The sequence below is a fragment of the Hyla sarda genome, chromosome 4 (genome assembly GCF_029499605.1).
Source record: "Hyla sarda isolate aHylSar1 chromosome 4, aHylSar1.hap1, whole genome shotgun sequence".
Classification (NCBI taxonomy): domain Eukaryota; kingdom Metazoa; phylum Chordata; class Amphibia; order Anura; family Hylidae; genus Hyla; species Hyla sarda.
Window position 1 is genome coordinate 13,942,293 of NC_079192.1, and position 23,889 is coordinate 13,966,181.

Sequence of the window (23,889 nt, forward strand, 5' to 3'; positions counted from 1 at the left end):
CACATTTTGCCTGCATTAAAACCATGTCATATCGCGGTGGTCCCTGCGGCCAACAACGGCCGGGACCCGCAGCTAATACAGGACATAACCAATCGCGGTGATGCCCTGTATTAACCCTTCAGACGAGGCGATCAAAGCTGACTGCCGCGTCTGTAGCAAAAGTGAAACTAAACCGGCTGCTCAGTCGGGCTGTTCGGGACCGCCATGGTGAAATCGCGGCGTCCCGAACAGCTTACAGGACACCGGGAGGGACCCTACCTGTCCGATCTGCTCCGTGCCGGGATCCCCTGTATGGCCGGCGCTCTCCTTCGTCGTCATCACGTCGTCCCATCATCCAATAGAAGCGGCATGCGTAGCGACGTGATGGCGGCGACGGAGAGCGAGGATCCCGGGCAGCAGAGACGTTCTGGAGTGACAGGGACATCCGGGGACGCGGCGACAGCGATGGAGGGCGACATCCAGGGCAGCGGTGGGTGACGGGTCCGGAGCGGCGGGAAAATCTTTTTTTTCTAGATTTTCCTCCTTTAAAATTGAGTGCGTCTTATATGCCGGAGCATCTTATAAGGCGAAAAATACAGTAACGCATTGCCAAGCATTATATAGGGTAACATTTGATGGTTGGTTCCCTTTAAAAAAAAAAAAAAGTTTTTTCCACCGGAGTACCCCTCGATCCAGAAACAGCCCATCTATAAAATGAATGGGTAAAAGTACTGACTAAAGAGCTCTGATCCTTTTGTGCTCCACTTGGAGAACAAAGTGTGGACCCTAGAGAATACATACAGAAAGCCTGTTATATGCCATCACTTAAGTCCCTGTCCCCAGGGGTTGGGGTTCACAATCTAATCCTGGACAAATCCCACAAAAACTCCTTGAAGATGATGTCCTTGGTAGGATTTGATCCTCAGACCTGAGCACCTTAAAGTGGTACTCCGCCCCTAGGCATCTTATCCCCTATCCAAAGAATAGGGGATAAGATGTCTGATTGTGGGGGTCCCGCTGCTGGGGACCTCCGCGATCTCAGCTGCGGCACCCCAGACATCCAGAGCACGGATGCCGGATAACTGGCGATGAGGAGGTACATGATGTCATGGCCACGCCCCCTCAATGCAATTATATGGAAGGGGGCGTGACAGCCTCCCATAGACTTGCATTGAGGCGCGTGGCCATGACTTCACGAGCCTCCAACACTGCACCCGATGCTCTAAGTGAATGCCGGGTGAAGCAGGGAGATCTTGGGGGACCCCAGCGATCAGACATCTTATCCCATATCCTTTGGATAGGGTATAAGATGTCTAGGGGTAGAGTAACCCTTTAAAGCAACAGTGCCACCCACTGAACCACAATGCTGCCATCAATCCTATCAAAAAATGCTGGTATTTCTCTAGTGTCCTGACCCAGAGACCTCATCCTCAGTCACATTTGTTTCCCTGTAGGCTTGTAGATGACTCCCCATAAGGTGATCTGGGCTCGCTTCAGTAAGCCTGCAGGATGCTCAGAGGTTCCTCCAACACTAAACCCTCCCGTGACCCAGTGTATTTTTGTGGACCGCCGATGTCCAGCAATCGAGATCACTTTACCTTATCTACAGTTCCAGGTGAATCAATCTAATGTCAGATTTAAATTTTAACAATAGCCTCTTAAAGGGGTACTTCACTGCCCCAGCGTTCAGAACATTTTGTTCTGAACGCTTGGAGTGAGCGGCGGATCTAGTTACATAAGGCCACACACTCTCAATGCAGGTCTATGGGAGGGTGCCATGGGACCACCACACCCCCTCCCATAGACTTGCATTGAGGGTTGTGTGGCGTCAGGATGGGCGTGGCCATGACAAAATGCCAGGTGCTGCACAGAAATTGTGGGGGTACCAGCTGTGTGACCCCTGCAATCAGACATCTTATCCCCCTTTAAATGAGGAAGGTTGCAGCTTGTAAATATAAAAAAATAATAAATCCAGCCATTGCTGCAGGGATCAATAGGAGACAAAGTTAACCAGGGTTCTGGGAAACATTAGCGATCTAAAAGGTTTATCTTGTAAAACTATAAATCTGTCTGGCTTAGGGTGCTTTACCTGCCCCAACTCCACCACTGCTGTTCCAAGTGCTCCTGCCACTTCTGCTTTCCACCGCTTCCTCTGAGGGGTTGTGCCCACAGGAAATGCCAATGACTAAGCCCGATCACCAGTGTTTGGTGGTCCAGTAGAGGAGTTGCACCCCTGTACCCTTTCTGCCCTGTCAGGCAGCCTCCCTACAGTGTCCGCTGAGTCCCCCTGCATATTCATTTGTATGTGTGTTATCTCCTGTAATGTGTTATAGCTTTAAGAACAGTTGACATGTGATTAATCGGTCGTCATGTGATTGTAACCCAATGAGGTGTCAGTGACCATGTGACCCCACCAGAGTCTCCCCTATATAAGCCCTGGGAGGAATGTCTTCAGTCTTAGCTGAGCCACAGTGAGGTCAAACCTGCTAAAGTGTCAAGTCCAGAGGAGGCCTAAAGTCAGTCCAGCAGCCACGGATCCTCAAGTCCATTGCCCCACAGGTCAAGTCAAAGCCTGGTAAGCTACAGAAGGGGTAAAGTCAGTCATAGTCTAGTCAGTCCAAGTCATTCTGTCTCAAGTCAGCGTGGCCTGCATCCAAAATTGTCCAAGTTCCAGCAAACCCTACGGTCTCTGAAGTCACTGGTCACCTCCGTGGGCCTAGCCAAGCTGTATAGACCGTTACATCTGTCTGAGGCTGGGTCCACACTACGTTTTGTCCCATACGGGAGCGCATACGGCAGGAGGGAGCTAAAACCTCGCGCTCCCGTATGTGACCGTATGCGCTCCCGTATGCCATTCACTTCAATGAGCCGACCGGAGTGAAACGTTCGGTCCGGTCGGCTCATTTTTGCGCCGTATGCGCTTTTACAACCGGACCTAAAACCGTGGTCAACCACGGTTTTAGGTCCGGTTGTAAAAGCGCATACGGCGCAAAAATGAGCCGACCGGACCGAACGTTTCACTCCGGTCGGCTCATTGAAGTGAATGGCATACGGGAGCGCATACGGTCACATACGGGAGCGCGAGGTTTTAGCTCCCTCCTGCCGTATGCGCTCCCGTATGGGACAAAACGTAGTGTGGACCCAGCCTTACTCTGTAAAGCTGCAGTTGTTCCTAACTTGACATCGGCTATTCCAGGCTTTACAACTTCCCCTCCATAAGCCTTACTGTCCTACACCCTGCTGTAGGGTATTGCAGTACACAAGACCCCATATATTTTAGGTCTTTTAAACTGACCACTACCTTTCCAGTAGAGTATATATTTGGACTATGGAGGAGATTAAAACCTGTGTAGAGCCCATACAGAACACACCAAGTGTGTACAAGGTGCCTGGAGGAATTCATTTGTACATAACTATCTTTGAAAACCATGGACTGCAGGAAACCAATACAAATCTATGAATAGACAAGAACCTGTCAGATATCTTCTATCTTCCTGGTGGTGTTAAAGGGGTCTGCAAGGTTTATAAATCTTATCCCCAATCCAAAGGATAGGGGATAAGATGTATGATCGCAGGGGTCCTGCCGCTGGGAACCCCTGCAATCTGTGTAGCCCCCGGCATTCTGTGCCGGGCGCTGCTTCCGAGACGGGGAAGTGATGTCACGCCACACCCCCTCCATTCAGGTCTGTCAGGGGGCATGTTGGCAGTCACATCCCCTCCCATAGACTGAATGGAGGAGCGTTGCATAACATCACGAGAGAGGCGTGACTGACGTCACATCCCCGAAGCAGCCCCCGGCACAGAATTCCGGGGGCTTCCTAATGGGATAGATGTATAAACCTGGAATACCCCTTTAACACAGTAAACATTCAAGACTATGCTGCCCAACCCATCCACATGTTCTCCACTTCAAAAGAAAATCATGACAAAAATTTACAAAATTTGTTTATTTCTACACAGATTCTTTAGCAGAAAATCTTTTCAGAAAGATTCTCCCAACCACAGTAAGAGCCACGGCAACAACCACTGAAGTGACAGATCCCACGGCCACCAGCACCCACAGCTGTAGAGGTCCATGTCCAGCACTCATCCTGGAAGCTTGGGCGGTTCCTGCTCTGGACATCTGGTTAGGCTCAGCTCCGGTCACTAGAAGAGGACCCAGTGTGGCCAGGACATGTTCCTCCATAAGAGACCCTGGAGGAGAAAAAAAAAAATAAAAAAAATATTCTAAACACTTCTACTGACAGTCCAGAAGATTCTTTCTGAAGTTTAACTTACACTAACCTGTTCAGGCATGTAGTGCAGGTGAACGTGATACTTACCAGTCCCCACTGTGAGCCTCTATGTCTCTGCAATCCCCGTTCTTCTGTACATTCAAATGATCTGCTTGTTACACAGGGGTGGTTGAAGATCCCAAGCTCCCTGTGCACGTTGACATCTGACTATCTTCCCATTAACTCCTCCCATGCAGAGCCTCTGCAGAGTTGAGCTCCATTGCGCAGCAGAAGAGGCTCCGCAGGGGAGGAGACATTACCATGAAGATGCCAGCCAGATGTCACTGTGCTCCAAGCAGGTCATTTGCATTCAACCAGGATTGTGGCTCAATACCGACCAGCAAGTATCATTGTCACTTCAAGCCCTTAACAGGTTAGTGCGGGGTACTCCGCCGAGAAAAAAAAAAATAAATAGGGGGATAAGATTTGATGGTGGGGATCCCGCCACTGGGGACCCCCACAATCTCTGGCACAGCACCTTAGTCCTCCATGTACGGAGCGAACTCCGCTCTTTGCCGGATGACTGGAGACTACAGCCGCCACACCTCCTCCATTCATGCCTATGGGAGGAGACATGACAGCTATGTAGTAGCCATCACACCCCCTCCCACAGGCATGAATGGAGGGGGGCATGGCATCACGTCATATCATAAACACGGAAGCTCCAAGCTTCCGTGTTCCAGACGCCGCTTCTGGCCCGGAGATCGCGTGGGTCCCCAGTGGTGGGACCCCCATGATCAGACATCTTATACCCTATGCTTTGGATAGGGAATAAAATGTTTTTTGGCGGAGTACCCCTTTAAGACTTTAGTTATGCACATGCAAGCTGTAGGAGACGTTTGACTAAAACCAGTAGTACTCACCAACATCTCTCTTCCCCATTCTTCTTGGCATCCCAAGGGAGGAGCCCCATGCTGATCTCTGGCCCCCAGCAATAGCGCAGTTCCCAGTGGAGCAGCACTGGCAGATACCACTTGGTCCTTCTACAGGAGACCAACTAGAAAGGAAATCATTGACCGATTATGAAACCAAGACCATTGGCGTCCAAGGTACCATCTAAGGCTGGGTTCACACCACATTTTAGGTAATACAGGACTGCATACAGCTGGGGGGGGGGGGGGCTGGAGCTAAAACCGGGCGTTCCTGTATGCGACCCGTATATAATGTATTTCAATGAGCCGACCGGAGTGAAATGCTGACTCTGGTCGGCTCATTTTTGCCTCGTATGCAGTTTTCCCTCTGGACCTAAAACAGTGGTCTACCACGGTTTTAGGTCCGGTGGGAAAACCACACACAGGACAAAAATGAGCTGACCAATCAGCATTTCACTCCTGTTGGCTCATTCAAATACATTACATACAGTCCGCATATGGCAGGGATAAGGGAGAGCCTGGTTTTAGCTCCCCCCAGCCATGTGGTCCCGTATTGCCTAAAATGTGGTGTGAACCCAGCCTAAGTCTCTATAGTCATTTGAGCCAAGGTACTTCATACCCGGTCTTACCTGCTGGATGCCTTGTTGTAGGAGCAGGCCTTGTTCACTGGGTCAGGGGTCTGGTTGATGGCAGCAGCTCTCAGGGAACAGGCGATATAGATCTGGGATAAAATAATCAGTTAGTCTCAGTTCTTTAGTTCCCCTATTTAAGTCAGTTTATACACACTAGGTTACCCTCAGAGCTCAAGCACAAGGCTTCTCCCTGCCCAGTTTGATGGATCTCTTATTGTACCCAAAGCAGGGAGAAGCTATCAGGAACCACCTGAATTACCGCATTTATCGGCGTATAACACGCACTTTTTAGGCTAAAATTTTTAGCCTAAAGTCTATGTGCGTGTTATACGCCGATACACCCCCAGGAAAGGCAGGGGGAGAGAGGCCGTCGCTGCCCGCTTCTCCCCCCTGCCTTTCCTGGGGTCTAGAGCGCTGCTGCCGGCCCTTCTCTCCCCCTGGCTATCGGCGCCGCTGCCCGTTCTGTCCCCCTGACTATCGGTGCGGGCGTGGATAGCCAGGGGGAGAGAAGTGGCGCCAACAGCCAGGGGGAGAGAAAGGGCAGCGGTACTCATTGGCGGCGCCGCTTCCCCCGTTGCCTCCCCCCATCCCCGGTGGCATAATTACCTGGGTCAGGTCTGCGCTGCTGCAGGCCTCCGGCGTGCGTCCCTGGCGTCCTTGCTATGCGCTGCACGGCGCGGCGCATGACGGCTGTGCGCCACGCCGTGCATAGCAACGACGCAGGGGATGCGCGCCGGAGGCCTGCAGCAGGGCGGACCCGACCCAGGTAATTATGCCACTGGGGATGGGGGGGGGGGAAGGCAACGGTGCCGCTGCCCCTTCTCTCCCCCTGGCTATCAGCGGGGACAGATAGTCAGGGGGACAGAACGGGCAGCGGCGCCGATAGCCAGGGGGAGAGAAGGGCCGGCAGCAGGGCTCTAGACCCCAGGAAAGGCAGGGGGAGAGAAGCGGGCAGCGACGGCCTCTCTCCCCCTGCCTTTCCTGGGGGTGTATCGGGGTATACACGCGCACACACGCACACTCAGTTTACCATGGATATTTGGGTAAAAAACTTTTACCCAAATATCCTTGGTAAAATGAGGGTGCGTGTTATAGGCCGGTGCGTGGTATACCCCGATAAATACGGTAATCATTGTTTAGGCAGCTTTAGGCTATGTTCACACAGCAGAATTCCACACAAATTCTGTTCAGCAGAGGTTGTTGAACAGAATTGCAGTGGAATTCTGTGTTCTCAAAACATAGAATTCTGCTGAAATCCAAAGCCCCACTGACTTCATTAACACCTTAAGGACGCAGCCCTTTTTCACCTTAAGGACTGTTTTTTCGTGACATTCTACTTTATTTTGGTGGTAAATTTTTGGCGTTAATTGCATCCTTTTTTGGGGAAAATTCCCCAAATTTCATGAAAATTTTGAAAATTTAGCATTTTTCTAACTTTGAAGCTCTCTAATTGTGAAGAAAAATAAAATGTTTGGAATATCCATTTTCCTTACAAATACAATATGTCCATTTTATGTTGGCATCATAAAATGGACATATTTTTGCTTTTTGAAAAAATTAGAGGGCTTCAAAGTAGAGCAGCATTTTCCAAAAATGTCATGAAAATTGCTAAATCTGAAGGGACAGATGTTACAGAACTACAACTCCCAGCATGCCTGGGCAGTCGAGGCATGCTGAGAGTTGTAGTTTGGCAACATCTGGAGGGCTACTGTTTGGGCACCACTGTAACCGCTAAAACCCCTGTCCTGTGCTGCCATTGGTCAGAACTCCGTTCTGAGTAATGGCAGGAGATAGGAGGAGAACGCAGCTTTGCGATCTCACTCCAATCTTTAGGCTGATCGGGGTTGTTGCTGACAACTCTGATCAGCCCTATTTTCCGGGTGATCGGGTCACCAGAGACCCGATCAGCCCGGAATTGGAGAAAATCACATGTCTGAATTGACATGCGATTTTCTCCGATCGCCGACATGGGGGGTCTCAGGACCCCCCTGGGCGATATGCCGGGATGCCTGCTGAATGATTTCAGCAGGCATCCGGCTCCAGTCCCCAACCGGCTAGCGGTGGGGACTGGAATTCCCATGGGCGTATGGATACGCCCTGTGCCCTTAAGGACTCTGAATGAAGGGCGTATCCATACGCCCTGCGTCCTTAAGAGGTTAAAGGGGTACTCCACCCCTAGACATCTTATCCCCTATCCACCGCTGGGGACCCCCGCAATATAGCATGCGGCACCCACCTGTTTCTTGTCCGGAAATGCTGGAGGGTCTGGGTCACGACCACAGGAACGGAAGTAGTGATGTCGCGACTCCGCCCCCGTGTGACGTCACGCCCTGTCCCCTCATTGCAAGTCTATGGGAGGGGGCGTGATGGCCGTCACGCCCCCTCCCATAGACTTCATTGAGGGGACGGGGCGTGACGTCACACGGGGGCTATATTGCGGGGGTCCCCAGCAATCAGACATTTTATCCCCTATCCTTTGGATAGGATAAGATGTCTAGGGGTGGAGTACCTCTTTCAGTGCAGAAATTCTGCTGAATGAAGGGGCAGGGGAATCCCATTAAAAAGTCTATCTTCCGCAAAATTCTGCAGCATTAACCTGGCCTTAAAGTGATGACCGGTTCCCTTTGAAGAGATCATGCATTAGTGAAAACTACTAAAATTGTCATAACATTCTTAAAAGGGTATATACTTTAAGTAGAGTTAAGTCACCGAGTAGTGAAGTATTCCCAAGTAGGAGTCCCCATTCTTAACACAGTATAATAAAGTGTAGGTACGCCTTTTTTGTAGATACAGTGAAATTAAGCAATCCAAAACAAGGTAACGTTTCGGTCCAGTGAGGACCTTCTTCAGACCGCATTGCTGCGGAGACTGTGAATGGAAAGCGTTGAACTGCTCATAGCCATGTGAAAGACATATGGACAGACGGCCTATATGTCACTCCAGCGACTATAGGCAGACTGTCCATATGCCTTTCACGCGGCTATGAGCCGTCCTCCGCTTTCCATTCACAGCCTCCGCAGCAATCCGGTCTGAGGAAGGTCCTCACTGGACCGAAACGTTACCTTGTTTTGGATTGCTTCATGAATTTCCCACTGATGTAGCTACAAAAGACAGTGTACCTAGTCTTTATTACACATTCTCAAATGGGTACTCCGCCCCTAGACATCTTATCCCCTATCCAAAATGATAGGGGATAATATGTCTGATCATGGGGATCCCGTCGCTGGAGACCCCAACAATCTTCCTGCTGCACCCGGCGTTCATTTAGCATTTCTGGTGCAGCGCCGGAGGCTTGGGACATCACGGCCATGCCCCTCAATGCAAGTCTATGGGAGGGTGTGTGACTGCCCCTCCCATAGACTTGCATTGAGGGGTGTGTGGCTGACATCACAAGCCTCTGCTCCGCATCGCCAGTCATCCAGCGAGGAGCATACTGGCAGACCGGATGTCTGGGGTACTACAGCTGAGATCACGGGGGTACCCCACAATCAGACATCTTATCCCCTATCCTTTGATTAGGAGATAATATGTACAGGGGCGGAGTACCCCTTTAAGGATGGGGGGGAGACGCACACAGACACACACACACACAGGATGGGGGGACACACACACACACACACAGGATGGGGGACACACACACACACACAGGATGGGGGGGGGTAGAAGACAGACACAGGATGGGGGGGGGAGAAGACAGACACAGGATGGGGGGGGGAGAAGACACACAGGATGGGGGGGGGGAGAAGACACACAGGATGGGGGGGGGGAGAAGACACACAGGATGGGGGGGGGGAGAAGACACGCAGGATGGGGGGGGGGGAAAAGACACGCAGGATGGGGGGGGGAAAAGACACGCAGGATGGGGGGGGGAAAAGACACGCAGGATGGGGGGGGGAAAAGACACGCAGGATGGGGGGGGGAAAAGACACGCAGGATGGGGGGGAGAAAGACACGCAGGATGGGGGGGGGAGAAAGACACGCAGGATGGGGGGGGGGAGAAAGACACGCAGGATGGGGGGGGGGAGAAAGACACGCAGGATGTGGGGGGGGGAGAAAGACACGCAGGATGGGGGGGGAGAAAGACACGCAGGATGGGGGGGGAGAAAGACACGCAGGATGGGGGGGGAGAAAGACACGCAGGATGGGGGGGGAGAAAGACACGCAGGATGGGGGGGGAGAAAGACACGCAGGATGGGGGGGGAGAAAGACACGCAGGATGGGGGGGGAGAAAGACACGCAGGATGGGGGGGGAGAAAGACACGCAGGATGGGGGGGGAGAAAGACACGCAGGATGGGGGGGGGAGGAAGACACGCAGGATGGGGGGGGAGAAAGACACGCAGGATGGGGGGGGAGAAAGACACGCAGGATGGGGGGGGAGAAAGACACGCAGGATGGGGGGGGAGAAAGACACGCAGGATGGGGGGGGAGAAAGACACGCAGGATGGGGGGGGGAGGAAGACACGCAGGATGGGGGGGGGAGGAAGACACGCAGGATGGGGGGGGGGAGGAAGACACGCAGGATGGGGGGGGAGGAAGACACGCAGGATGGGGGGGGGAGAAAGACACGCAGGATGGGGGGGGGGAGAAAGACACGCAGGATGGGGGGGGGGAGAAAGACACGCAGGATGGGAGAGGGGGGGGGGAGAAGACACACACGGGTCTTTGGTATCATACCACCGTCTCTAGTCCTTACCATAGAAAGGTCACTGCCAATAAACTTGAAGGCATCAACTGTAAACCTGAGCTTGTTGGCTTGGGATCTTTGTAGAAATTCAGAGGAGGAATCTTCACGCATACCATCCATCAAGCACCTATAGAATAGAATTTGCATGAATCAAATATTCCACAGAACCTGCACCAAATTGTAAAGAACTTGTAGTTATGGATTCTCCTATGTTCTCGTGTCCCCAAGCAAAATCCACAATATTGCTAGTGGATTTTGGCTTCCTATTAAAGTAAACAGATCAGTTTCCACAGGGACATGAACAGACATAAAAGGGGGTTTGAGCCACTGACCTTATGTCCTATTGACAGGCACATTATTGCCTAATACTATCCCTGCTCTATGATACCACTGTGTAAACTATCCCTGTACAGTCTACTGGGTCTGTGACATCAGAGATAATATGCAGTGATGTTGTCAAGTTGATTAAAATGATTCTGACTGCCGATCAATATATTTATATTAATACATATTTTTCTTCAGCATTAGCAATGGCATATAAATATATTTGTTACCTACTCTTAACCTATATCCAGCTTGCAACTAAGAAAGACCTTTGAATGACACCAGGAGTCCCAAGATGAGACGTCAGAAGACATAACATTTGAAGATACAGACTGTATAGAAGGGCAAAGATCTGGGTTTTTCCAGGTTCAGAGTGAAAGAGCCGCATAAGTGAACTTTGGCCAAGAAATAAATAAATGCTTAAATATGCTAATATATATATACACAGAGAAAGCTCAACTAACCAATCAAAATGTAACATGATGATTTTGACATCATAACTAACCTCCCTTTTATATATGTAAAAATCTAATGTGCTTTTGTAAAATAAAGCAGAACTCTGAGAACTCTCGGATAACACTTGGGAACTCTGAGAAAGAGCTTTATTCCAACATTTTTGTCTGGTGTATATTTCTTTATGTCGACACTCGGCATTATACAGCAGCAGTCACGCACATTTTAAAAGGCCTTATCCGCAACCATCCTTGAAAAGATTACTTCCATGTGCCGTACAGGCACATGGAAGTAATCTGCAGGCACAGGCATAATACTGTGCATAATAAGGCATAATAAGTTGACCTGCGTATATCCGTCACATCTGACCCTTCCCTTATAGAACAGTGTTAGAAACAGAATTTTACCCATTATAAGCAATGATCTCATAGCGAGGAGTAGAAGCCACATCTGTGGTAGTGGTAGCCACACAACTGTCCACGAACAGGATCATTGGGGCATGGTTCTGGATGTCCAAAGAGGCTTCTATGTAGAAGACTTCTCCGAGTTGGAAGACCAGTGAAGACCTGGGAGCGCTCCAGTCCTCTAAGGATGCAATAGAAGGATAGTGTCATATAAACCAACACACACACACACTACACCACCACCACCCTACCAGAAAGTCTTACCAGTCATGAGACGCAAGGAGAAGGCCAGCCGCTCTTCTGAGGTCACCGTGGTGCTGAATGGAATCCATGTTGGCTTGATGGCGTTACTGCTCACATTACCGTGTCTGGACAAGTTACAAAAATATCTCAGATTCAGACTAAAACTTTAATGTATTTCCGTGTACAAAAAAAAAAAAAAAAAAAAAAAAAAAAAAAAAAAAGGATACCACTGGTGACATCGTACCAAGGCCACAACTGTTGCTCTACAAACATAAGTGTCATCAACCCTTAAAGGAAATCTGTCAGCGGCATGTGCACGAACCTGTCGGTACAGACAGGTAGTGTAGGCGACACTGATAACAACCGTATATACCTTGTCCTGTTCCGTGCTGGCGTTCTCCAGCAATCCTCTTCGGTATCTTCAGCTCCGGGCCCAAATTGGAGCATGGGCGGAGCTTAGTGACATCACTGCTGCTGTTTGGACCCAGCAGCGATACCGGAGAGGATTGCCAGAGAACCACAGCACGGAACGGGACAAGGTAAATACTGTTGTCACCCCCACTACCGGTCCGTACCGGCAGGTGACACTGATAGATTTCCTTTAAAGTGGACCCGTCAGCAGGTTTTTAGGGTCTAGATCAGTAGACTCAAACTGTGGGCCTCTGGATGTTGCAAAACCTCAACTCCCAGCATGCTCGGACAGTTTCAAAAACACGACCTAACAGAGACAAAACACATTCTAAAGTAACCTTAAAGGGGTACTCCGGTGAAAACCTTTTTTCTTTTAAATCAACTGATGGCAGAAAGTTAAACATTTTTAAATTACTTCTATTAAAAAATGTAATCCTTCCTGTACTTATTAGCTGCTGAATACTACAGAGGAAATTCTTTTCTTTTTGCAATGCTCTCTGATGACATCACGAGCACAGTGCTCTCTGCTGACGTTATTATAATAATAATGCTTTATTTATTTGAACCCAAGTCCCTAACAATGCAAGGCAGCAGTGCTAACCTCTGAGCCACCATGCTGCCCTTAGCATACATCTGCTATGCATGGTTGCTAAAATGGACAGAGATGTCAGCAGAGAGCACTGTGCTCGTGATGTCAGTGTTCCAAAAAGAAAGGAATTTCCTCTGTAGCATTCAGCAGCTAATAAGTACTGGAAGGATTAAGATTTTTTAATAGAAGTAATTTACAAATATGTTTAACTTTCTGCCACCAGTTTTCAAAGAAAAAAAGTTTTTTTTACCGGAGTACCCCTTTAAACAGATTTGCAACTTACAGCAGTATCTATGTTTTCTATGGGGTTTTTCTCCTACTCTAGACAGTTCTTAAAATGGACAGAGGTGTCAGCAGAGAGCTCTGTGTTCCAAAAAGAAAAATAATTTCCACTGTAGTATTCAGCAGCTAATAAGTCTTGGAAGGATTAAGATTTTTTTTAATAGAAGTAATTTACAAGTCTGTTTAGCTTTCTGCCACCAGTTGATTAAAGGGGTACTCGGGTGGAATTTTTTTTTTTTTTTTTTTTTTTTTAAACAAATTGCTACCTTCCCAGAGGAGTAACTAGATCACCACTGAATGTAGTCCTAAAAGCTCTAGCTATAGACTACACCATTGGCATAGACTCACCGTGGGTAGTAACACTGGATGGGAACCAAAGCTGGGTTGGACCTTGTGATGGGTACGTTGGTAGAAGTAGGTGTATAGCGCAGGCTGACGGTGTAGATAAGCCAGTCCGGAGTCATCTTGGGGAAAGAAAAATGTGACAAGATGAGCCTTAGAGATCATAAAGAACTAATATAGTTGTAGAATGGATCACTAAATGCCCAATGGAAAACCCATATCAGATTTCAATGAGACCACCCACCATAAAGTCATCTAATATGGGGAGTACCATAAACAGAGGGATGTCCCTGCTCCCCCAACATACAGCCAGAAGATAATTTGCCTATATTCTAGGATTATGAAACCTCATGGTCATCAGGTTACACTTTGTTTTGGGAAATATCACAATTTTATTGCTTGCCCAAAAAAAAAAAAAAAAAAAAAATTAAGGAGTGCACATACCTGATGACACAAGATGTGGTCCTAGTAAGTAGTGTTGAGCGGCATAGGCCATATTCGAATTCGCAAATATTCGCGAATATATGGACGAATATTCGTCATATATTCGCGAATATTCGCATATTCGTTATATTCCCGTTTTATTTTCGCATACGCGAAAATTCACGTATGCGAAAATTAACATATGTGAAAATTAGCATATGCAAAATTTGCATACGCGAAAATTCGCATATGCGAAAATCTCACACCAGTCTCACGCCAGTCTTACACAGTAGTATTAGAGCCTTCTTTACACCACACAAGCTGGAAGCAGAGAGGGATGATGTGTACTGTGAAGAAAAAAAAAAAAAAAAAAAAGACGAATATTCGTAATAACGAATATATAGCGCTATATTCGCAAAATTCGCGAATATGCGATATTCGCGAATAATATTCGAATTGCGAATATTCGCGAGCAACACTACTAGTAAGAACTAAATGTTTCTCTGGGAAATCAGGCCAACATATATCCATCACACAGCCACTTTCAGGAGACTCCTTGCATGAAAAAAAACATTTTTTATATAAAAAGTAAGGAGTACCTGTCATGATCTTGTGAAATTTTATAATCCTCCCAGTTCACCTTGCGCCCCCCCCCCCCATATCATGATAACCCCCACCCACCTTTAAAATTTTATTATTTTTTATTTTTTTACCTTGATATTGTTCTGTATTTTCTGCTCAGTCTGATTCACAGACTGGGAATGGGAATTATCCAGCAGGCGTGACATCTGAAGCCATACAGGGGAGAACTTCCTCCCTCACTCTGCTACGCACAGCCAAAAGCAGTTCAGTGTGATATGAGCTGTGATTGGCTAAGACTGCATGCACCCACCTCAACACTCCTGATTTTGGACTTCTGCCAGGCCAGCAGGAGTCCTGGCTTTTATTTCAACCAAACATCTATAGGAGCGACGTTTCGCCTGTTTCACACAGGCTTAACAACGCCTGAGAGACAGGCGAAACGTCGCTCCTATAGATGTTTGGTTGAAATAAAAGCCATTCATTCTTTTCACTTGGAAATTGGTGTGCCGCTGCTTTTTTGCATAACTACTTTGGACCTGGGACCGGGTTATCCTGCGTGCACCCCCCTTTTCTCCTACATGTGCTGCCAAAAATCAATCATCTCATAATTTTTTTTAGTTTACCATAAGGAGTGCAATAGCAAAAGTTTTAATGATAGTGCCCATTTAAGAGGTTCCATTCCATTATGTGCAAAGTGAACAGTTATGTTGTTGTACCATTACCTCCAAGTTGCTGCCACAGTCTTGAAGGCCATTTTCAAAGATGACAGCAGTATCTGAACTCTGGGGCCCAGCAGTGCAGGGTTGGGTTCCTAGGGTCAGGTCTGAGGGCTTCACCAGCTTCCCATTCCCATAGAAGTCTCTCTTCACAGTCACCACCATGCTGTCCTCATTACACTGCACACTGATAGGGGAGAAGGAGGATTGGGTGAGCTGTCTGGGATAAAAGTCTCTTCCAGGATATCTAGAGCCCCATCCATACACAGACTGAGCCCCTCTAAGAGCCCCAAAACCAGAGACTGCCCGAGCTGGAAACCAAGGGTTTGATCTAGAAGAACCTAATCCAGAGGCAGATTGTCCAAGTCTTCTAGGAGATCCCCATTCAGGCTGGTTACTTCTCCAAGTGTTGGACTGGCGCCGGTGTCTACCCAAGGCACTGCTAAAGCCTGATCCATAGAGCAGAACCACTAAGAGACAACTCCACCTGATCCACAGCTCCATCCTGACTACAGGACAAGTCACATGACGAGAGGGTGGAGGGAGCCCAGATTTATACCCTCCCCCACTACGTAGTCATATCTTTCCCATGGAGCACACCCAGCTGGACACCTTCTCCACCTGATGAGAATTAAGAGCTGAGGTTGTAGCTTTCAGACTTAAAGGGGTACTCCACTGGAAACATCTTATCCCCTATCCGAAGGATAGGGGATAAGATGTTTCCAGTGGAGTATCCCTTTAAGCTGTGTTCACACCAGTGTTTGGTCAGTATTTTTTTAATCCCAAACCAGAGGGCAGATTTATCAAACCATGTGCTGAGGAAACGTTGACCAGTTTCCCATAGCAACCAATCAGATTGCCTCCTTTTTTTTTTTTTTATAGAGACCTTTTTAAAAAATTAAATAGGCGATCTGATTGGTTGCTATGGGAAACTGGTCAACTTTTCCTTTGCAAGGGTTTCGATAAATCTCCCCCCAAGATTGGAACTGACAAAGATAAAAACTATAAGGGTAGGTTGACACTACGTAAGTGCGCCTATTTGTCGTATCCGTCGGCATCCTGTCAAAAAAGTAATGCCGACATATACTGTTAATGGGAGCAGCGGGCCCTATTCACTTCTATGGCCAAACTGCGTCACCTAGGGGGGAGATTTATCAAAACCTGTGAAGAGGAAAAGTTGTCCAGTTGTCCATAGCAACCAATCAGATCGCTTCTTTCATTTTTCACAAAACTGAAAGAAGCAAGCTGATTGGTTGCTATGGGTACAACTTTCATTTTTAAAGAGGCTTGTGGAAAATGAAAGAAGAGATCTGATTGGTTGCTATGGGCGACTGCACCACTCTTCCTCTGCACAGGTTTCGATAAATCTCCCCCCTAGTGACTCCGATTCAAGCCTAAGGTCCTTGTGACTCCATTTGGTCACAGAAATCAATGGGCTCCGCTGCCCCCATTAACAGTATATGTCGGCATACCTGGGGAGATTTATCAAAACCTGTGTAGAGAAAGAGTGGTGCAGTTGCCCATAGCAACCAATCAGATCGCTTCTTTCATTTTCCACAAGCCTCTTTAACCCCTTAAGGACTCAGGAATTTTCAGTTTTTGCACTTTCGTTTTTTCCTCCTTACCTTTTAAAAATCATAACCATTTCAATTTTCCACCAAAAAATCCATATTATGGCTTATTTTTTTCGTTGCCAATTCTACTTTGCAGTGACATTAGTCATTTTACCCAAAAATGCACGGCGAAACAGAAAAAAAATATAATTGTGCGACAAAATCGAAGAAAAAACGCCATTTTGTAAGTTTTGGGGGTTTCCGTTTCTACTCAGTGCATATTTCAGTAAAAATTACACCTTATCATTATTCTGTAGGTCCATACGGTTAAAATGATACCCTACTTATATAGGTTTGATTTTGTCGCACTTCTGGAAAAAATCATAACCACATGCAGGAAAATTTATACGTTTAAAAATGTCATCTTCTGACCCCTATAACTTTTTATTTTTCCACGTACAGGGCGGTATGAGGACTCATTTTTTTGCGCCGTGATCTGAAGTTTTTATCGGTATGATTTTTGTTTTGATCGGACTTTTTGATCACTTTTTATTAATTTTTTAATGGTATAAAAAGTGACCAAAAATGACTTTGGAATTTTTTGGCGCATATGTCATTGACCGTGCGGTTTAATTACTGATATATTTTTATAGTTCGGACATTTATGCACGCGGCAATACCACATATGTTTATTTTTTTTTTTTACACTGTTTTATTTTTTTTATGGGAAAAGGGGGGTGATTCAAACTTTTATTAGGGAAGGGGTTAAATGACCTTTATTAACACTTTTTTAAACTTTTTTTTTGCAGTGTTATAGGTCCCATAGGGACCTATAACACTGCACACACTGATCTCTTATACTGATCATTATTATCCCATAGGGACCTATAACACTGCACACACTGATCTTATACTGATCATTATTATCCCATAGGGACCTATAACACTGCACACACTGATCTCCTATACTGATCATTGTTATCCCATAGGGACCTATAACACTGCACACACTGATCTTTTACATTGATCATTGTTATCCCATAGGGACCTATAACACTGCACACACTGATCTCTTATACTGATCATTATTATCCCATAGGGACCTATAACACTGCACACACTGATCTCTTATACTGATCATTGTTATCCCATAGGGACCTATAACACTGCACACACTGATCTTTTACATTGATCATTGTTATCCCATAGGGACCTATAACACTGCACACACTGATCTCTTATACTGATCATTATTATCCCATAGGGACCTATAACACTGCACACACTGATCTCTTATACTGATCATTGTTATCCCATAGGGACCTATAACACTGCACACACTGATCTCTTATACTGATCATTATTATCCCATAGGGACCTATAACACTGCACACACTGATCTTATACTGATCATTATTATCCCATAGGGACCTATAACACTGCACACACTGATCTCCTATACTGATCATTGTTATCCCATAGGGACCTATAACACTGCACACACTGATCTTTTACATTGATCATTGTTATCCCATAGGGACCTATAACACTGCACACACTGATCTCTTATACTGATCATTGTTATCCCATAGGGACCTATAACACTGCACACACTGATCTCTTATACTGATCATTGTTATCCCATAGGGACCTATAACACTGCACACACTGATCTCTTATACTGATCATTGTTATCCCATAGGGACCTATAACACTGCACACACTGATCTCTTATACTGATCATTATTATCCCATTGGGACCTATAACACTGCACACACTGATCTCTTATACCGATCATTGTTATCCCATAGGGACCTATAACAATGCACACACTGATCTCTCATCCTGATCACTGGCATGTATTAACACGCCTGTGATCAGTGTTATCGGTGCTTGACTGCTCCTGCCTGAATCTCAGGCACGGAGCAGTCATTCGCCAATCGGACACCGAGGAGGCAGGTAGGGGCCCTCCCGGTGTCCTGTAATCTGTTCGGGACGCCGCGATTTCACTGCGGCGGTCCCGAACAGCCCGACTGAGCAGCCGGGTCACTTTCACTTTCACTTTAGAAGCGGCGGTCAGCTTTGACCGCCGCTTCTAAAGGGTTAATATTGGCGATCGGCGATGTGTGGTATTAGCCGCGGGTCCCGGCCGTTGATGAGCGCCGGGACCGATGCGATATGATGCGGGATCGCGACGCGATCCCGCTTCATATCGCGAGAGCCGGCGCAGGACGTAAATATACGTCCTGCGTCGTCAAGGGGTTTAAAATGAAAGTAGTAATCTGATTGGTTGCTATAGGCAACTGCACCACTCTTCCTCTGCACAGGTCTTGATAAATCTTCCCCACTATGTGTAAAACCGGCCATAGGTTGGTAACACGGTAGAAATGTGTTTTTTCCCTGTCTATTCTGCTCCATTCACACTAAGATTTTTTTTTACTAAGGCCATGTTCACACAAAAGAATTTCCAAGCGTAATCCGGACGAAATATTCCACCCGGAAACTCCGTTGCAGCAAAGTCCTATAGTTTTCAATGGGACTCTGTTGCACCGCGCACACAACGGAATTTCAGTGGCAGAAATCCCGATCCTGGCCTCTTGACAGAGCCTGCTCAGAAATCAATTGCTGTTTATGGAGATGGCGCATTGATGAGCGATCCTAGCGCTGACATGGACTGCTGGCACTCACTGTTTGCAGAATGTTTGCCGGAAATTTTCCTGGCGGACACTCCACAAAAATTCCTTCGTGTTAACACAGCCCAAATAATGTGGAATTTTTTAAATTTTTTAAATTTTGGTTGTGGTTCAATTAAAGGGGTACTCCGCCCCTAGACATCTTATCCCCTATCCTTTGGATAGGGGATAAGATGTCAGATCGCGGGGGTCCTGCTGGGGGGGCGTAGTGTGACATCACACAGGGGTGGAGTCGTTACGTCACGCTCTTCCGCTCGCGTGGATTGGGATCCGAAGCCTCCAACGTTGCCGGAAGCCGTTGAGGTGGGTGCTGCAGCCGAGACCCCGGGGGTTCCCAGCAGCAGGACCCCCGCGATCTGACATCTTATCTCCTATCCAAAGGATAGGGGATAAGATGTCTAGGGGCGGAGTACCCCTTTAATATGCAAGAGTTCCATAGAGTTCTCATGATCATGTGGTGTTGGGGTGTGAGGTGCAGGGTAGATGTTATTAACCCTTTCTTGTCATTACGCCAGGACATGGTTTAGACTTAACCACCCGAAGGTAATACCGCTGATCCTGGGTTAGTCAGGGGTAATGAAGACACCAACGCCAGATTAAGGATAACGGCAGCTTTACTGAGTCAAGACAGGTCATATAGGGGGACATTTATCAAGGGATTTAGAGCTCTTTTTTTGCTTACAAAAGTCGTACAAAAAGTCGCATTAGCACTTAACCAATTTTTTTGTGCGACTTTTGGCTGTAAGTAAAAAGCTACAAAAGAGCGTATGAAAGTACATTTTATTTTTTATGTAAAGCAGTGTCCCCATCCCCATCATTATATTAGGGTAGCGGGGATAGAATCAGAGGAACCCGGGCGGCTGCAGAGTTATGTCAGACCAGGCTCCTTTTAACATACCTCGGCGCCAGAGTTTCTTATTTCCCCTACTGTAATTTCATATTTCCCGCTGGGTCCCATGATCGGGTCCCTTACAGTAGGGATATGCTGGGATTGTTAACCCCCCCCCACACACACACACACACACACACACACACACACTACAACTCCCAGCATATCCTTACTGTAAGGGCATGTTAGAAGTTGTAGTCATGCACGGGCCGGTGACAATAAATGTATTAACCTATAGTTATTTTTTTTAGGGGGGGAACCCTATGCAGTTAATTTTTTAAAATAATTAATTATTTATGAAAAAAAAAAAAGATAAGGTTCCCCCTTTTTTTATTTTTAGCCAAATATCAACCAAGCAGCAACAGCCTGATGTACCAGGTTGGGGCGAGGACCATTGTTACTGGCCCTCCCCAGCCTAAATAATGCCAGCCTGTTACTGCCTAGGCCCAGGAGCACCATATTTGACACACCGGGCCTGTTGGTAGCGGCTCCGCCTGGCACCCCTGTGGTGGTGGGTACCGCAGTAATAATTGGAGCTTAACGCTAGCTGTTTTGGGGGCTAACGCTAAGCCTCAGCTTAGTAATGGACTCCGTCTATAATACAGCTTCCACTACTAAGCCTGTCAAGTAAATAAAAAAAAGCAACATGTTTAAAAGAAAATTTATTGAAAAAAAACACTCCCCCAAAAGTCCTCATTAACCATTTAATTAACATTAAAGAAAAAAAAAATGCTGATCACTGTACTATCCTGAAGCTAAAGTAATCCACAAGATGCACGGATCTGAAATGAGAAGAAATGAAAAATGAGTTAGTACATTTAGAGGGAAAAAAAAGTGGTAAAAAATTGAAAAAACATATATATATATCAAATTTTTTTCAAAGCTGAAAATTTGTGTTCTGAAGTAATTTATTGGTTTTTGCTTATGTGTGCTTAAAAAAATGGTATTCAAAAGTGATTTATTGTTTTTTGCTTATGTAAGCCAAATTCATCAACCCACCATGATAGTATAATAAATGTCTCACACATAAGCAAAAGCAAGAAAAAAATGCCTACAGAACTCGCTTACCAAAGCAACGATGATAAATGTCCCCGATAGTCTTTGTAGTACAGCCAAATATCCCAAGGAGGTGACCAGTGACACAGGGGGACCTTTCAGGCTTGCTGGGATTTGCAGTAGTTAGACTGACTTTAGTGCAGGCCATGGTGACTACAGATGGTGACTGACAATAAGATGACTTACTGATGACCGACTTGTGGCTGCAGGACTTTAGGCCTCCAATGCTCGGACACAGACACTGAGACGACTGCACTGGACCTCAGCATACAGCAGAAGAGCGAGATTGCAGCCCCTCCCCTTGTTATATAGGGGGCTGTGCAAGGAGCCCATAGGTCACTTGGGGGGGGGGGGGGTCACCTGGTCACCAGAGCCCTCAGGGTAACAATCATGTGGTACAAACATTAAAGTAACAGTACATTAAATGAGGCAAACCTGTATACATAATGGGGGTATGCTGCAGGGGAGCCCTGGGGACATGCAGGGACTCTGCCTGACAGGGCAGGAGGACAGTATGGGGCCAAATCTTCCCATACTGGGACATCACAATCACGTGAGGTTCCTCCAGCTGTCTAAAAAGAATAACTCTCGGCATACCACAGGCCTTTATAGTCTCCTTCACATGAACTGTATCCTGTATTTGTAAATTGTTGTCCTTCACTTTAAATGGACATGCTGCATCTGAGGGTCTTCTTAGTTGTTCCTGATTTGCTCTCATGCATATGTAACCCCCTGGGATTACTGTTGTAATTACTTACCCTGCAATTACATGAAGTTTCCAGTAGATGGCGAACTGCACAAGCAGATGAACTGAGCAGTGACTTGATCTGGAGAATGAGGAGTCTGGACATGTGCTCATGGCCAGTTGTGAAATTAGTTCAGCAGAGAGAGATGACACAGAGGGAACTGCCTGCCAGGATTTGGTCCCCAAGAGTGCTGCAGCAGCTAAGAGGATTCTGCTAGCAGGTTGAAAAAAAACTGGTTACCGAAAAGCCCTCCATAAGCAGTAAAGAGAAACTTAAAAGGGGTACTCTGCCCCCACACATCTTATCCCCTATCCAAAGGATAGGGGATAAGATGTCTGATCGTAGGGGTCCAGCACCGGATGCTCGTGCCGTGACCACACACCCACAATGTAAGTCTATGGGAGGGGGCATCCTACCCCCTCCCATAGAATTACATTGAGGGGGCATTACGTCACTAGCGGGGCATGACTGTGAAGGGCTCCGCCCCGCATCACCAGTCATACGGCACGGAGCGAAGTTTGCTCCATGCAATGGATGTCTGGGGTGCTGCTGCAGGGATCCCCAGCGGTGGGACTCCCGCGATCAGACATCTTATTCCCTATGTGGTGGTCCAGTACGGGTGATGTAGCCCCGTACCCTTGCTGTCCTATCGGGCAGCCTCTTTCAGTGTCCCCAGGGCACCTTACACCTGTTTCCCCCCTGTACATATGTTCTGCTGTGTATTGTATTATAAAATGTGTTATGTCATGTGATTGTTACCCAGGAGGTACCCGGTGATCCCAAGAGTGACCTATGGGCTCCCTGCTGGTCTCCCCCATATAATCCCTGGGTGGAGCTTCTTTCTCTCTCTTCTGCTGAGGTCCAGTGCAGTCGTCTAGTGTGTGTGTCCAGAGTGTTGGAGACCTCAAAGTCCAGTCCTGCAGCCGCCATCAAGTCATGTAAGATAAAGTCACAGCTTTATGAGTCAAGTCAGCATGGTCTGCATTCAATTTTTCAGTCCTACTACAAGTCCTTAAAGGGGTCCTCCGGTGAAAACATTTTTTTCTCTTAAATCAACTGGTGGCAGAAAGTTAAACATATTTGTAAATTACTTCTATTAAAAAATCTTAATCCTTCCAGTACTTATAAGCTGCTGAATGCTACAGAGGAAATTCCTTTCTTTTTGGAACACTGATGACATCACAAGCACAGTGTTCTCTGCTGACATCTCTGTCCATTTTAGCAACCATGCATAGCAGATGTATGCTAAGGGCAGCATGGTGGCTCAGTGGTTAGCACTGCTGCCTTGCAGTGCTGGGGACTTGGGTTCAAATCCCACGAAGGACAATAAAGAGCTTTTCTAATAACATCAGCAGAGAGAACTGTGCTCGTGATGTCATCAGAGAGCATTCCAAAAAGAAAATAATTTCCTCTGTAGTATTCAGCAACTAAGTAGTACAGGAAGGATTAAAGATTTTTTTTATAGAAGTAATTTACAAATAGGTTTAACTTTCTGCCACCAGTTGATTTAAAAGAAAGAAAGGTTTTCACCGGAGTACCCCTTTAAGGTCTCTGCATCACTGGTTACATCCTTGGGCCCCCACTGAACTGTATAGACTTTACCAACTGACTACCCTCAGTAAAGCTACCATTGTCCATAACTTGGTGTCGGAGTCTTTATTGCCCCCGTGCCTAGTGGTATACCTTCAGGTGGTATTAAGCTAAACCACACCCTGGCATCACAAATAAGGGGTCAAAAAA

General features: G+C 46.9%; 1 protein-coding gene across 1 annotated transcript; it reads right to left on the bottom strand.

The window, feature by feature from the left end:
• Positions 1-3,931: 3,931 nt before the first annotated feature.
• On the bottom strand, positions 3,932-15,888 carry LOC130367261 (zona pellucida sperm-binding protein 3-like). The gene is made up of 8 exons (XM_056569667.1): positions 15,218-15,888; positions 13,497-13,612; positions 11,888-11,991; positions 11,627-11,804; positions 10,452-10,569; positions 5,755-5,846; positions 5,117-5,250; positions 3,932-4,173 (listed from the first exon to the last, which is right to left on the bottom strand). Exons 1-8 carry the CDS (start codon positions 15,713-15,715, stop codon positions 3,932-3,934), a joined length of 1,482 nt encoding a protein of 493 aa, XP_056425642.1. The 5' UTR covers positions 15,716-15,888.
• Positions 15,889-23,889: the final 8,001 nt, after the last annotated feature.